Source organism: Salmo salar, chromosome 10 (genome assembly GCF_965601325.2).
Source record: "Salmo salar chromosome 10, fSalSal1, whole genome shotgun sequence".
In the NCBI taxonomy this organism is placed as follows: domain Eukaryota; kingdom Metazoa; phylum Chordata; class Actinopteri; order Salmoniformes; family Salmonidae; genus Salmo; species Salmo salar.
Window position 1 is genome coordinate 60,273,587 of NC_138300.1, and position 15,807 is coordinate 60,289,393.

Consider the following 15,807-nt stretch of genomic DNA (forward strand, 5'->3'; position numbering starts at 1 on the left):
AATGTGGAGCTATATACAGGAAGTACCAGATCAATGTGGAGCTATATACAGGGAGTACCAGATCAATGTGAAGCTATATACAGGAAGTACCAGATCAATGTAGAGCTATATACAGGAAGTACCAGGTCAATGTGGAGCTATATACAGGATGAACCAGATCAATGTGGAGCTATATATAGGAAGTACCAGTACCAGATCAATGTGGAGCTATTTACAGGGAGTACCAGATCAATATGGAGCTATAAACAGGAAGTGCTAAATCAATGTGGATCTATATACAGGAAGTACCAGATCAATGTGAAGCTATATACAGGAAGTACCAGATCATATTTGTACATCAGATATGTACATGAAGGCAGGGTAAAGTGACTAGGCATCAGGATAGATAATAATAAGGTAAGTGACTAGGCATCAGGATAGATAATAATAAGGTATTTGAGGTAGATATGTACATGAAGGCAGGGTAAAGTGACTAGGCATCAGGATAGATAATAATAAGGTATTTGAGGTAGATATTTACATGAAGGCAGGGTAAAGTGACTAGACATCAGGATAGATAATAATAAGGTATTTGAGGTAGATATGTACATGAAGGCAGGGTAAAGTGACTAGACATCAGGATAGATAATAATAAGGTATTTGAGGTAGATATGTACATGGAGGCAGGGTAAAGGGACTGATGCTGTTCCTGTCTTTTCCTAAAGGCATAGAGACCCTTCCTCCCGCCTGTCCTGGACAGAGAGTTCCTGCCTGGCCTCCATTATGTCACAGAACCAATCAGGACAGAGCTCTGACATCCTCAGTCAGGATGTGTTTAACCAGCTACTGGAGATGCTGGACCAGTGAGTCTACATGGGAAATACACACACACACACACACACACACACACACACACACACACACGTACACACATGCAGGCACACACTCACACGTACACACATGCAGGTACACGCAAGCATGCACGCACGCAATCTCTCTCAGACACACACACACACACACACACACACACACACACACACACACACACACACACACACACACACACACACATGCAGGTACACGCAAGCATGCACGCACGCACTCTCACCCACACACACACGCGCGCCCACACACACACACACACACACACACACACACACACACACACACACACACACACACACACACACACACACACACACACACACACACACACACACACACACCACACATACACTTTTGCTGGGGTCACTAGTGTAGCAAGAAGTTGTCTGATATTAATCCCAACATTTCAGCTAAGTTTTGTAACACTAATATAGCAGTATTTCAGCTAAGTTTTGTTACACTAATATAGCAGTATTTCAGCTAGGTTTTTTTACACTAATATAACAGTATTTCAGCTAGGTTTTTTTTACACTAATATAACAGTATTTCAGCTAGGTTTTGTTACACTACTAATACCAACTTGACAAAGCCATGGCCTAGTATATTAATTTTGTGTATTATACAGTTAGCCTGTGACAACTACAATAAATTCTAAAAACCTAGTTAAATCAGTGTTGCCCTGTGTGTGTGTGTGTTTCAGGTCAGCGTTCCACTCGTCGCAGCCCATAGAGCTGAACTTCTCAGACAGTCCAGCAGACGATGATGAACCAGCAGGGAACACCATCCAGATCAGCATGGACTGCATCACCATGCATGAGGGACAGGAAACACTTTCAGTGAGTACTGCACTGAGAAATAGTACTATACATATAGTATTACATAATACAACTGGGAAATGGTACTATATATATATAGTATTATATAATACAACTGGGAAATGGTACTATATATATAGTATTATATAATACAACTGGGAAATGGTACTATATATATAGTATTATATAATACAACTGGAAATGGTACTATACGTATAGTATTATATAATACAACTGGGAAATGGTACTATATATAGTATTATATAATACAACTGGGAAATGGTACTATACGTATAGTTTTATATAATACAACTGAGAAATGGTAGTATATATATAGTATTATATAATACAACTGAGAAATGGTAGTATACATAAAGTATAATATAATACAACTGGGAAATGTTTCTATACAGTACATATAGTATACTATAATACAACTGGGAAATGGTACTATACATGTAGTATTATATAATACAACTGGAAAATGTTTCTATACATATAGTATAATATAATACAACTGGGAAATGGAACTATACATATAGTATACTATAATACTACTGGGAAATGTTTCTATACATATAGTATAATATAATACAACTGGGAAATGGTACTATACATATAGTATTATATAATACAACTGGGAAATGATAGTATACATATAGTATTATATAATACAACTGGGAAATGGTACTATACATATAGTATAATATAATACAACTGGGAAATGGTACTATACATATAGTATAATATAATACAACTGGGAAATGGTACTATACATATAGTATACTATAATACAACTGGGAAATGTTTCTATACAGTACATATAGTATACTATAATACAACTGGGATATGTTTCTATACATATAGTATTATATAATACAACTGGGAAATGTTTCTATACATATAGTATACTATAATACAACTGGGAAATGTTTCTATACATATAGTATACTATAATACAACTGGGAAATGGCACTATACATATAGTATTATATAATACAACTGGGAAATGGCACTATACATATAGTATTATATAATACAACTGGGAAATGGTACTATATATATATAGTATTATATAATACAACTGGAAATGGTACTATACGTATAGTATTATATAATACAACTGGGAAATGGTACTATATATAGTATTATATAATACAACTGGGAAATGGTACTATACATATAGTTTTATATAATACAACTGAGAAATGGTAGTATATATATAGTATTATATAATATAACTGAGAAATGGTAGTATACATAAAGTATAATATAATACAACTGGGAAATGTTTCTATACAGTACATATAGTATACTATAATACAACTGGGAAATGGTACTATACATGTAGTATTATATAATACAACTGGGAAATGGTTCTATACATATAGTATAATATAATACAACTGGGAAATGGAACTATACATATAGTATACTATAATACTACTGGGAAATGTTTCTATACATATAGTATAATATAATACAACTGGGAAATGGTACTATACATATAGTATTATATAATACAACTGGGAAATGATAGTATACATATAGTATTATATAATACAACTGGGAAATGGTACTATACATATAGTATAATATAATACAACTGGGAAATGGTACTATACATATAGTATAATATAATACAACTGGGAAATGGTACTATACATATAGTATACTATAATACAACTGGGAAATGTTTCTATACAGTACATATAGTATACTATAATACAACTGGGATATGTTTCTATACATATAGTATTATATAATACAACTGGGAAATGTTTCTATACATATAGTATACTATAATACAACTGGGAAATGTTTCTATACATATAGTATACTATAATACAACTGGGAAATGGCACTATACATATAGTATTATATAATACAACTGGGAAATGGCACTATACATATAGTATTATATAATACAACTGGGAAATGGCACTATACATATAGTATTATATAATACAACTGGGAAATGGCACTATACATATAGTATTATATAATACAACTGGGAAATGTTTCTATACATATAGTATTATATAATACAACTGGGAAATGTTTCTATACATATAGTATTATATAATACAACTGGGATATGGTACTATACATATAGTATACTATAATACAACTGGGACATGTTTCTATACATATAGTATTATATAATACAATGGGGAAATGTTTCTATACATATAGTATTCTATAATACAACTGGAAAATGTTTCTATACATATAGTATTATATAATACAATAGCCACATACTGTACAATTGGATATTCGGATTCATATGAAGGGCAGGAACCATTCTATCCCCATCATGACATGCCCAGCCCATACACTAGACATGAGTAGTGTACTGGGACACAATTTGTACAGCACAATACATTATACTTATACAATACTTTTTATTTTTTTTACAATACTGTGAGTAGCCTATTGGGGAAATGTCACATATGTCACAAAAAATATATATTTAATAAGACTAGTGAAGATGAAGATGAAAAAAAAAATTGAACACACCAAACTGGTGGGGGGGGGTTTCAGTGGTAAGTCCCATAACAAAACATCTGGAGGTGTAGATGTCAAATCGTCAACAATGGTATTTCCCTAAAAAAAATCAATAGAACAGCAAGGCGTTAGAGGCGGGTCCAAACTCCAAACCCAGAGTTCTGATTAGGCTTGGTTTTAATCGGACATTTGAATATTTAAATTCTAGGATAATTTCTGACCCGGAATGTCAATACATTAGCAGGGCTATTTGAGACAGGCACCTTTTACAGGTTTGTAGATCAGAACAGAATGCATTTATGCAGCATTAAAGATGTCTACCTTTGTAATGTAAGTACAGATTTATTTTATTTTTTTACACCTGTATAAAATTGCTTAATTATGTATTCCATTTTTATTCATGTTTATTTTTGTGTGTAATACTCTCTCCTCTGATCCACCACATTTGGTCTCACTTTTGTTATTTTAATAGTGTTAAAACTCCTATCAATAGTTCTACTCAACACAGTTAAACAATATGTCACGGATGGGGATATTATCATTTGAATTAGAGCCCAAGCATCACAGATTAGCTGTTTGCTATAACGTCATACAACTGTACTGTACTGGGCATTTTGAAAGTATTTGGACCACTTTGACTTTTTCCACATTTTGTTACATTACAGCCTTGTTCTAAAATGTATTCAATCGTTTTTTTTCTTCCTCATCCATCTACACACATTACAACACACTCTCTGTCTCTATCTGTCTCTCTGTCTCTCTGTCTCTCTCTCTGTCTCTTTCTGTCTCTCTGTCTCTCTCTCTCTGTCTCTCTCTCTCTCTGTCTCTCTCTCTCTGTCTCTCTGTCTCTCTCTCTCTCTGTCTCTCTCTGTCTCTCTCTCTCTCTGTCTCTCTCTGTCTCTCTCTCTCTCTCTGTCTCTCTCTGTCTCTCTCTCTCTCTCTCTCTCTCTGTCTCTCTCTCTCTCTCTGTCTCTGTCTCTCTCTGTCTCTCTCTGCCTCTCGTCTCTGTCTCTGTCTCTGTCTCTGTCTCTCTCTCTCTCTCTCTCTCCCTCTCTTTCATGAGTCATCAGATTGCTGTTCTGTTTAGAGCCCTGGGGGACTTGTTATTTGTATTTTGAAGAGTTTTATGTTTCATCTGAAATTCCTTTTTCTTCTTCTGGAGTAGACCTGGGTGATATGGACAAAAATCTGTATCCCAATACATTTACGATTTTTTGCTGTTGCAATAATGATAAGTCTGCTATGTTATTTTGGGGGGGAGGTGCTACAAAATGTTAAATAATAGCCAATCAGCATTGCGCTAAACTAAGTGAGCTTAGCCATGAATGATCCTCGCACACCAAAAAACAAAAGTGTCAAGGGAAGCCAGTTTGAATTTGGCTTCAGACCAATCACATCACATGCCAGATGACAGATAAAAAAAACGGAATTGTTGCTTCTGGCTAACTGGCTAACTAGCCCTTTCCTAAATTATCCATGGAGGGAGATAGATATTTGGACTTTTACTTAGTTCTCCGTACTGGCCAATGATTATAATGGTGATTCTGATCCAACCATTAATTCATACATTGTTGTGCCCCTGGCCTGAGAGGATGGAAGTTCAATATGTAGCTAGATGTAGAAGGCTAATGATAGCTAGCTGGCCTGGTGCATCGTTGCTCGTGAAAGGAAGCTAGGCTAGTTAAAGCAAGTATTTTAGCCAGGTAGTCTAGGACAACAAAAACTAAAAACGTGTACTGTATGACAGAGTTATAGACCGTTTAGGCACCATGAAAGAGAGGAGGATGGCATTGGTGTTTCTCTACAAGTAGGGTGAGTTAACATGTTTTTTTCTACTTCCCCCCACACACACACACACACACACACACACATACAGAAATCAGAACTATGGACAGCCACATCATTTTTAGCTTACGTTAATTGGACTAATACTTTTTTGGTATCTTTTAGTTGTTACTGTATTAGACGAAACAGAGGTGATTAGATTATGTTGAAATGTTCAAGTAGAAATGGTGCTGGAATAGTGGAGGCAGCTCCTGTTTTTGAAATGGTGCTGGAATTGATTTATTTAACTTTTATTTAACTAGTTAAGTCAGTTAAGAACAAATTCTTATTTTCAATGACGGCCTACCAGGGAACAGTGGGTTAACTACCTTGTTCAGGGGCAGAACGACATATTTGTACCTTGTCAGCTCGGGGATTCGATCTAGCAACCTTTCGGTTACTAGTCCAACGTGCTAAACACTAGGCTATGCTGGAGGCATCTCCCGTTTTCTTTGTGACTTGCGGTTAACTCTCTGTGGTTCTAAATCAAAAAGTTGTTTAGAAGTCCGAAAAATGTCGGTAACATTCCCTTGCTTGACCGATGCTGTAGGTCATGTAACTGTTTGTTAAATGCAATATGTGTTGTGGACTTCACCAGAAAGAAGTTGCTTTGTCCAGTGTTGTAATGAAACAAATGTGTGGTTGAATTTATTCTGCCACTGTGTCTTCTTACTGTCTTCGGGCCTTTAGGCCTATATATCACGGTGGCAAAGCAGTGGAGGCTGCTGAGTGGAGGACGGCTCATAACAATGTCTGGAAAGGCCTATATATCACGGTGTCAAGCAGTGGAGGCTGCTGAGTGGAGGACGGCTCATAACAATGTCTGGAAAGGCCTATATATCACGGTGTCAAGCAGTGGAGGCTGCTGAGTGGAGCACGGCTCATAACAATGTCTGGAAAGGAGCAAATGGAATGGCATCAAATACAAGGAAACCATGTGTTTGACGTATTGGATACCGTTCCACTTATTCCACTCCAGCCATTACCACGAGCCCGTCCTCCCCAATTAAGGTGCCACCAACCTCCTGTGGTTCAAAAAGAGCAAACAATGAAATTATCACAACACATAATTTGTAATACAGATTTTTTTTTTCTGGCTTCCCCGGTGATTTTACCCACACGCCATGAACTCAATATTATGAGATGATATATAAATGATATACTTAAAGAAAGCTGTGACTTACCTCTGTAACTAAAACAACCGTAGTTGCTTTGAAAACTGTATTTTTTCCTGCAATTTTATTTTGAGCAACAGTCATATACTTGTGCTTCTCAGAACGCATATCTCTCTCTCTCTCTCTCTCTCTTTCTCTCTCTCTCTCTCTCTCTCTCTGTGCGCACAGTGATGAGAGGAAGTGAGAGTGGCCAAAGAGGGACAGGCAGATACTTTCAATGCAGGAATCAACATAATGTATAGGCTATTACTGTTGACCAAATAATGGTTCTAGAACAATCTACAAGAACGTTGTGCAGCAAAAATCACTGAAAATTACAGATGTAAGCAAAATGCTCTTGTAAAAAGAAGGCAATGTCATGTCGGATATTTTCAGTTTATCGTCCCAGTTCTATTTTGGAGGTAGGTTCTTTTCTGTAGCTGGAGGGCAGCAACTTAGCCCAGCACCTGCCTCCCTCACCTTCCTCACAGAGGTCCCTGATCTCTCTTTCTCTTTCTCTCTCGCGCTCTCGCTCTCTCTCTCTCTCTCTCTCATCTATCAGTACATGTCTCACCTCTGCCTGAGCTGGGGTGGAGAACAGGGGGAGGAGTAGGAGGAGGTCAGGGTAGAATAACTTGAAGGAATGTGGCAGTAACAGTGGCAGGAGAAAGACTATATCCTAACCTAATCAGCTGATTGAACATCCTGATAAAGCTGTGATCAGCTGAGCGTGGCAGACACAGCACTGTTTTATTTTATTTCTTTTTTATTTCACCTTTATTTAACCAGGTAGGCAAGTTGAGAACAAGTTCTCATTTACAATTGTGACCTGGCCAAGATAAAGCAAAGCAGTTTGACAACATACAACAACACAGAGCTACACATGAAGTAAAACAAACATACAGTCAATAATACAGTAGAAAAATAAGTCTATATACAATGTGAGCAAATGAGGTGAGATAAGGGAGGTAAAGGCAAAAAAGGCCATGGTGGCAAAGTAAATACAATATAGCAAGTAAAACACTGGAAAGGTAGATTTGTAGTGGAAGAAAGTGCAAAGTAGAAATAGAAATAATGTAACGACAGGGACCCCAATAGAGGCACCCTATTCCCCAGGGGCTCTGGTCAAAAGTAGTGCACTATATAGGGAATAGGCAGGGTGTCATTTGGGACGCACTCAAAGGACAGAGAGAGAGAGAGAGAGGCCCATCTTAGAATGGGGATAAAGTTTAGGGCATAGCCAGGAGACTCTGTCCTCACAGCAGAGCAGAGTAACTCTGTCGACATGTTGAGGAGTGGCTCAGCTCCAATTGCATGTTTCTGTTTAGAATCTCCCCTTTTTTTCCAGAACATGAAGGGGGATAGTCCCTCTCATGCGTTACATAGCCATGAAGGGTAATAGTCACACTGTTTCCGCTTCTTTGAATGCTTGAACAACAGTTATATTTTGCTGTAAGAATTCCCTACAATAAAAATACAACTATTGGAATTCAGATATTGACTTTCATAACTTCTACAAATAACAGTCCATTTTTGAGTCATTTCCCCTTTTTTTTCTTCATTTGTTTTCATGCCAAGTCCACATGGAATGCTTTTGTTAAGGCTCGTCTGAATGGAATGGAGAAAATAAAAAAGGTGCTGACACACTTGAATCAATAAAATATACAGTGTACTTCCAATTCCCAAAGCAGGACTGTCTCGTGAGCTTTACCATTCATCTCAATTAGTCACACCTGAAACACCTTTCATTGCCATGGCATTTCAGCTGGTGTTGTTATGTCTTGAGATTCCGTTGAGATTTTACATGATCTGTTTCGTAAGGCCAGTCTTTTCATCGGTGTTGTTCAGGTAAAGACTAGCTGTCTGATACGCTCATTTCCAAAATGATAAAGTCTATTATATTATCCCAGACAGGGATACACAACGCATCATTAGATTATAACATTATCCCTCCATATAAAGAAAACATGTCTTGCTTCCAGTATTTCGTCTGACGTGTTCATTGAAGTGATTCACATCCATTTTATTAAGATCTGTGATTCAGTCTTCTGGTTAGTGAGTTATTTAGCCCCACCAGATGGCCTCTGGCTAATTCACACATCACTGTCACCATAGAAAATAACCCTGTGAGTTTTCCTTATCATTTACACGGGTCCATAGGGAAATAGAATAATATTTCTCTGTGTAATTCATTCACTTATCTGTAGGATTGTTTGCATTAGAGTAGTCCTGAGCAATTAACTGAAATGTCAGTATTTTTTTGTTTGTATTATTAAACAACTAATCGACCAACTTCGGTTCAATTACTTGAATTCTAATTTAGTTCTGTTTTTTTTGTTTGTTTTGTGAACCCAATGCATCGTTTCTCTAGAGGGAAATCAAAACATTCAAAAGAGAAATTAGGTCAAGAACTATGTGTCACCCTTGGGCTGAAGGGAGTTGTAGTTTTTATTAGGACAAATATTCAACCTAGTTCATGGTAATTACCTACAATGACCATAATCCATTGCGCCTGTTCTTTCAGGCAACGGGGTGCGGATACACACAGACCATGTGACAACGCATCAGAGAGGAATGATACGACACAACAACGAGAGGGGTAGAGACAGTTTGTGAGATTGCTCTATCTAATTGATAGTTGAAGTAGTTGATAATAAGCAGTTTTGAAAGTATGACTTATCTACTTTGAAGAACTAAGTAGAATTATTTCATCAGCCAGCTAGCTACTACAAGCCCAGCTGAATAAAATGACTCGATCAATGGGGAGAACAGAGATAACGGTAGATGGTTGTCTGGCTGGATGGCTGATACTGCCTGAGCAGAGATTTAAAATGAATGAATGAAAAATAATTATGTCATCAAATAAATATGAATACATATTTTATGAAAGTAAATTAAGATATGTAAATAAATGATGGTTAATTAGTGATACGCATTAATGGCCAGTCACTACCATCATGGGACTTTTATTCATTGTATTATTCTGTATTATTACAGCATTCAATCGTTTGTCTTGGTCAGGAAGAAGGCTGGTGATGGCTGAGGGAAGGTCTAAAATCATTTTCATGTAATTATTTCATAATGCATTTCATGTAAAAAAAAAAAAAAATGTTTTTATCAAAACCAAAATAGATTTCCGTGATTATTTTTTAAATAATCTAACCAAAACGAACCGACATCAAAAAGCAATAATCGCTCAGCACTACGTTGGAGAGAAGGGAGACTCTAAGAAAGCTCCTGTTGCACCTATCAGACTGGGCTCAGCTCAGACACCCCCTGCCCTACCTTAACATGCCCTGCTCTGGGCCTCTGATGGGACATCTGGTTCAGTTGAACATTGTGGTAAACAAGCCCTTGAGTTTTTTTGTACTTGGTTACCTTGTCTCAAGACTTACAGTATTTTTACCTTGTCTTAAGACTTATAGTATTTATATAAGAGTGATAGACAATGTTAGTTGGTTGGAAAATGCATCATAATGCTGTATCCACTTAGTATGGGTTTTACTTTATTACATGTTGCTAATTTAGCAGAGTTACTAGCTCTCTCTTAGAGCTGTTTGTGGAGGTAGGGGGAGGCAGTAAGACAGTGGGGTGGAAGGGGGAGGCAGTAAGGCAGTGGGATGGAAGGGGGAGGCAGTAAGACAGTGGGGGAGGAAGGGGGAGGCAGTAAAACAGTGGGGTGGAAAAGAGGAGGCAGTAAGGCAGTGGGGTGGAAGGGGGAGGCAGTAAGGCAGTGGGGTGGAAGGGGGAGGCAGTAAGGCAGTGGGGTGGAAGGGGGAGGCAGTAAGGCAGTGGGGTGGAAGGGGGAGGCAGTAAGGCAGTGGGGTGGAAGGGGGAGGCAGTAAGGCAGTGGGGTGGAATGGGGAGGCAGTAAGGCAGTGGGGTGGACGGGGGAGGCGGTAAGGCAAGGGGGTGGAAGGGGGAGGCAGTAAGGCAAGGGGGGTGGAAGGGGGAGGCAGTAAGGCAAGGGGGGTGGAAGGGGGAGGCAGTAAGGCAGTGGGGTGGAAGGGAGAGGCAGTAAGGCAGTGGGGTGGAAGGAGGAGGCAGTAAGGCAGTGGGGTGGAAGGGAGAGGCAGTAAGGTAGTGGGGTGGAAGGGGGAGACAGTAAGGCAAGGGGGGTGGAAGGGGGAGGCAGTAAGGCAGTGGGGTGGAAGGGGGAGGCAGTAAGGCAGTGGGGTGGAAGGGGGAGGCAGTAAGGCAGTGGGGTGGAAGGGGGAGGCAGTAAGGCAGTGGGGTGGAATGGGGAGGCAGTAAGGCAGTGGGGTGGACGGGGGAGGCGGTAAGGCAAGGGGGTGGAAGGGGGAGGCAGTAAGGCAAGGGGGTGGAAGGGGGAGGCAGTAAGGCAAGGGGGGTGGAAGGGGGAGGCAGTAAGGCAGTGGGGTGGAAGGGAGAGGCAGTAAGGCAGTGGGGTGGAAGGAGGAGGCAGTAAGGCAGTGGGGTGGAAGGGAGAGGCAGTAAGCTAGTGGGGTGGAAGGGGGAGACAGTAAGGCAAGGGGGGTGGAAGGGGGAGGCAGTAAGGCAGTGGGGTGGAAGGGGGAGGCAGTAAGGCAGTGGGGTGGAAGGGGGGAGGCAGTGGGGTGGAAGGGGGAGGCAGTGGGGTGGAAGGGGGAGGCAGTGGGGTGGAAGGGGGAGGCAGAGGGGTGGAAGGGGGAGGCAGTAAAACAGTGGGGTGGAAGGGGGAGGCAGTAAGGCAGTGGGGTGGAAGGGGGAGGCAGTAAGGCAGTGGGGTGGAAGGGGGAGGCAGTAAGGCAGTGGGGTGGAAGGGGGGAGGCAGTGGGGTGGAAGGGGGAGGCAGTAAGGCAGTGGGGTGGAAGGGGGAGGCAGTAAGGCAAGGGGGATGCAGTAAGGCAGTGGGGGAGGAAGGGGGAGGCAGTGGGGGAGGAAGGGGAGGCAGTGGGGGAGGCAGTAAGGCAGTGGGGGAGGAAGGGGGAGGCAGTAAGGCAGTGGGGTGGAAGGGGGAGGCAGTAAGGCAGTGGGGTGGAAGGGGGAGGCAGTAAGGCAAGGGGGTGGAAGGGGGACGCAGTAAGGCAGTGGGGGAGGAAGGGGGAGGCAGTAAAACAGTGGGGTGGAAGGGGGAGACAGTAAGGCAGTGGGGTGGAAGGGGGGAGGCAGTAAGGCAGTGGGGTGGAAGGGGGAGGCAGTAAGGCAGTGGGGTGGAAGGGGGAGGCAGTAAGGCAGTGGGGTGGAAGGGGGAGGCGGTAAGGCAGTGGGGTGGAAGGGGGAGGCGGTAAGGCAAGGGGGGTGGAAGGGGGAGGCAGTAAGGCAGTGGGGTGGAAGGGGGGAGGCAGTAAGGCAGTGGGGTGGAAGGGGGAGGCAGTAAAACAGTGGGGTGGAAGGGGGAGGCAGTAAGGCAGTGGGGTGGAAGGGGGGAGGCAGTAAGGCAGTGGGGTGGAAGGGGGGAGGCAGTAAGGCAGTGGGGTGGAAGGGGGAGGCAGTAAGGCAAGGGGGTGGAAGGGGGATGCAGTAAGGGGAGGCAGTAAGGCAGTGGGGGAGGAAGTGGGAGGCAGTAAAGCAGTGGGGGAGGAAGGGGAGGCAGTAAGGCAGTGGGGGAGGAAGGGGGAGGCAGTAAGGCAGTGGGGTATAAGGGGGAGGCAGTAAGGCAGTGGGGTGGAAGGGGGAGGCAGTAAGGCAGTGGGGTGGAAGGGGGAGGCAGTAAGGCAGTGGGGTGGAAGGGGGAGGCAGTAAGGCAGTGGGGTCGAAGGGGGAGGCAGTAAGGCAAGGGGGGTGGAAGGGGGATGCATTAAGGCAGTGGGGTGGAAGGGGGAGGCAGTAAGGCAGTGGGGTAGAAGGGGGAGGCAGTAAGGCAAGGGTGATGCAGTAAGGCAGTGGGGGAGGAAGGGGGAGGCAGTAAGGCAGTGGGGGAGGAAGGGGAGGCAGTAAGGCAGTGGGGGAGGACAGGGAGGCAGTAAGGCACTGGGGGATGAAGGGGGAGGCAGTAAGGCAGTGGGGGAGGAAGGGGGAGACAGTAAGGCAGTGGGGTGGAAGGGGGAGGCAGTAAGGCAGTGGGGTTGAAGGGGGAGGCAGTAAGGCAGTGGGTGGAAGGGGGAGGCAGTAAGCAAGGGGATGGAAGGGGGAGGCAGTGGGGGAGGAAGGGGGAGGCAGTAAAACAGTGGGGTGGAAGGGGGAGGCAGTAAGGCAGTGGGGTGGAAGGGGGGAGGCAGTAAGGCAGTGGGGTGGAAGGGGGAGGCAGTAAGGCAGTGGGGTGGAAGGGGGGAGGCAGTAAGGCAGTGGGGTGGAAGGGGGAGGCAGTAAGGCAGTGGGGTGGAAGGGGGGAGGCAGTAAGGCAGTGGGGTGGAAGGGGGAGGCAGTAAGGCAGTGGGGTGGAAGGGGGAGGCAGTAAGGCAAGGGGGATGCAGTAAGGCAGTGGGGGAGGAAGGGGGAGGCAGTAAGGCAGTGGGGGAGGCAGGGGAGGCAGTGGGGGAGGAAGGGGGAGGCAGTAAGGCAGTGGGGGAGGCAGGGGGAGGCAGTAAGACAGTGGGGTGGAAGGGGGAGGCAGTAAGGCAGTGGGGTGGAAGGGGGAGGCAGTAAGGCAGTGGGGGAGGAAGGGGGAGGCAGTAAAACAGTGGGGTGGAAGGGGGAGGCAGTAAGGCAGTGGGGTGGAAGGGGGGAGGCAGTAAGGCAGTGTGGTGGAAGGGGTAGGCAGTAAGGCAGTGGGGTGGAAGGGGGAGGCAGTAAGGCAGTGGGGTGGAAGGGGGAGGCAGTAAGGCAGTGAGTTGGAAGGGGGAGGCAGTAAGGCAAGGGGGTGGAAGGGGGAGGCAGTAAGGCAAGGGGGTGGAAGGGGGAGGCAGTAAGGCAGTGGGGGAGGAAGGGGGAGGCAGTAAGGCAGTGGGGTGGAAGGGGGGAGGCAGTAAGGCAGTGGGGTGGAAGGGGGGAGGCAGTAAAACAGTGGGGTGGAAGGGGGGAGGCAGTAAGGCAGTGGGGTGGAAAGGGAAGGCAGTAAGGCAGTGGGGTGGAAGGGGGGAGGCAGTAAGGCAGTGGGGTGGAAGGGGGGAGGCAGTAAGGCAGTGGGGTGGAAGGGGGGAGGCAGTAAGGCAGTGGGGTGGAAGGGGGAGGCAGTAAGGCAAGGGGGATGCAGTAAGGCAGTGGGGGAGGAAGGGGGAGGCAGTAAGGCAGTGGGGGAGGAAGGGAAGGCAGTGGGGGAGGAAGGGGGAGGCAGTAAGGCAGTGGGGGAGGAAGGGGGAGGCAGTAAGGCAAGGGGGATGCAGTAAGGCAGTGGGGGAGGAAGGGGGAGGCAGTAAGGCAGTGGGGGAGGAAGGGGGAGGCAGTAAGGCAGTGGGGGAGAAAGGGGGAGGCAGTAAGGCAGTGGTGGTGGAAGGGGGAGGCAGTAAGGCAAGTGGGTGGAAGGGGGACGCAGTAAGGCAGTGGGGGAGGAAGGGGGAGGCAGTAAAACAGTGGGGTGGAAGGGGGAGGCAGTAAGGCAGTGGGGTGGAAGGGGGGAGGCAGTAAGGCAGTGGGGTGGAAGGGGGAGGCAGTAAGGCAGTGGGGTGGAAGGGGGAGGCAGTAAGGCAGTGGGGTGGAAGGGGGAGGCAGTAAGGCAGTGGGGTGGAAGGGGGAGGCAGTAAGGCAATGGGGTGGAAGGGGGAGGCAGTAAGGCAAGGGGGGTGGAAGGGGGAGGCAGTAAGGCAGTGGGGGAGGAAGGGGGAGGCAGTAAGGCAGTGGGGTGGAAGGGGGGAGGCAGTAAGGCAGTGGGGTGGAAGGGGGGAGGCAGTAAGGCAGTGGGGTGGAAGGGGGGAGGCAGTAAAACAGTGGGGTGGAAGGGGGGAGGCAGTAAGGCAGTGGGGTGGAAAGGGAAGGCAGTAAGGCAGTGGGGTGGAAGGGGGGAGGCAGTAAGGCAGTGGGGTGGAAGGGGGGAGGCAGTAAGGCAGTGGAGTGGAAGGGGGGAGGCAGTAAGGCAGTGGGGTGGAAGGGGGGAGGCAGTAAGGCAGTGGGGTGGAAGGGGGAGGCAGTAAGACAAGTCGGTGGAAGGGGGATGCAGTAAGGGGAGGCAGTAAGGCAGTGGGGGAGGAAGGGGGAGGCAGTAAAGCAGTGGGGGAGGAAGGGGAGGCAGTAAGGCAGTGGGGGAGGCAGGGGGAGGCAGTAAGGCAGTGGGGTGGAAGGGGGAGGCAGTAAGGCAGTGGGGTGGAAGGGGGAGGCAGTAAGGCAGTGGGGTGGAAGGGGGAGGCAGTAAGGCAAGGGGGGTGGAAGGGGGACGCAGTAAGGCAGTGGGGGAGGAAGGGGGAGGCAGTAAAACAGTGGGGTGGAAGGCGGGAGGCAGTAAGGCAGTGGGGTGGAAGGGGGAGGCAGTAAGGCAGTGGGGTGGAAGGGGGAGGCAGTAAGGCAAGGGGGTGGAAGGGGGACGCAGTAAGGCAGTGGGGTGGAAGGGGGAGGCAGTAAGGCAGTGGGTGGAAGGGGGAGGCAGTAAGGCAGTGGGGTGGAAGGGGGAGGCAGTAAGGCAGTGGGGTGGAAGGGGGAGGCAGTAAGGCAGTGGGGTGGAAGGGGGAGGCAGTAAGGCAGTGGGGTGGAAGGGGGAGGCAGTAAGGCAGTGAGTTGGAAGGGGGAGGCAGTAAGGCAAGGGGGTGGAAGGGGGAGGCAGTAAGGCAAGGGGGGTGGAAGGGGGAGGCAGTAAGGCAGTGGGGGAGGAAGGGGGAGGCAGTAAGGCAGTG

The 15,807-nt window shown here is 45.8% G+C and overlaps 1 protein-coding gene across 4 annotated transcripts in view; it reads left to right on the forward strand.

The window, feature by feature from the left end:
* The window catches only part of LOC106576565 (tumor protein 63), a 173,303-nt gene that overhangs the window by 28,153 nt on the left and 129,343 nt on the right, over positions 1-15,807 (forward strand). For all 4 annotated transcript variants that reach the window (XM_045687990.2, XM_045687993.2, XM_045687992.2 and 1 more), the window contains exons 2-3: positions 705-842; positions 1,565-1,700. In XM_045687990.2, the coding sequence (XP_045543946.1) occupies positions 705-842; positions 1,565-1,700 (274 nt within the window). The remainder of the gene's footprint in view (positions 1-704; positions 843-1,564; positions 1,701-15,807) is intronic.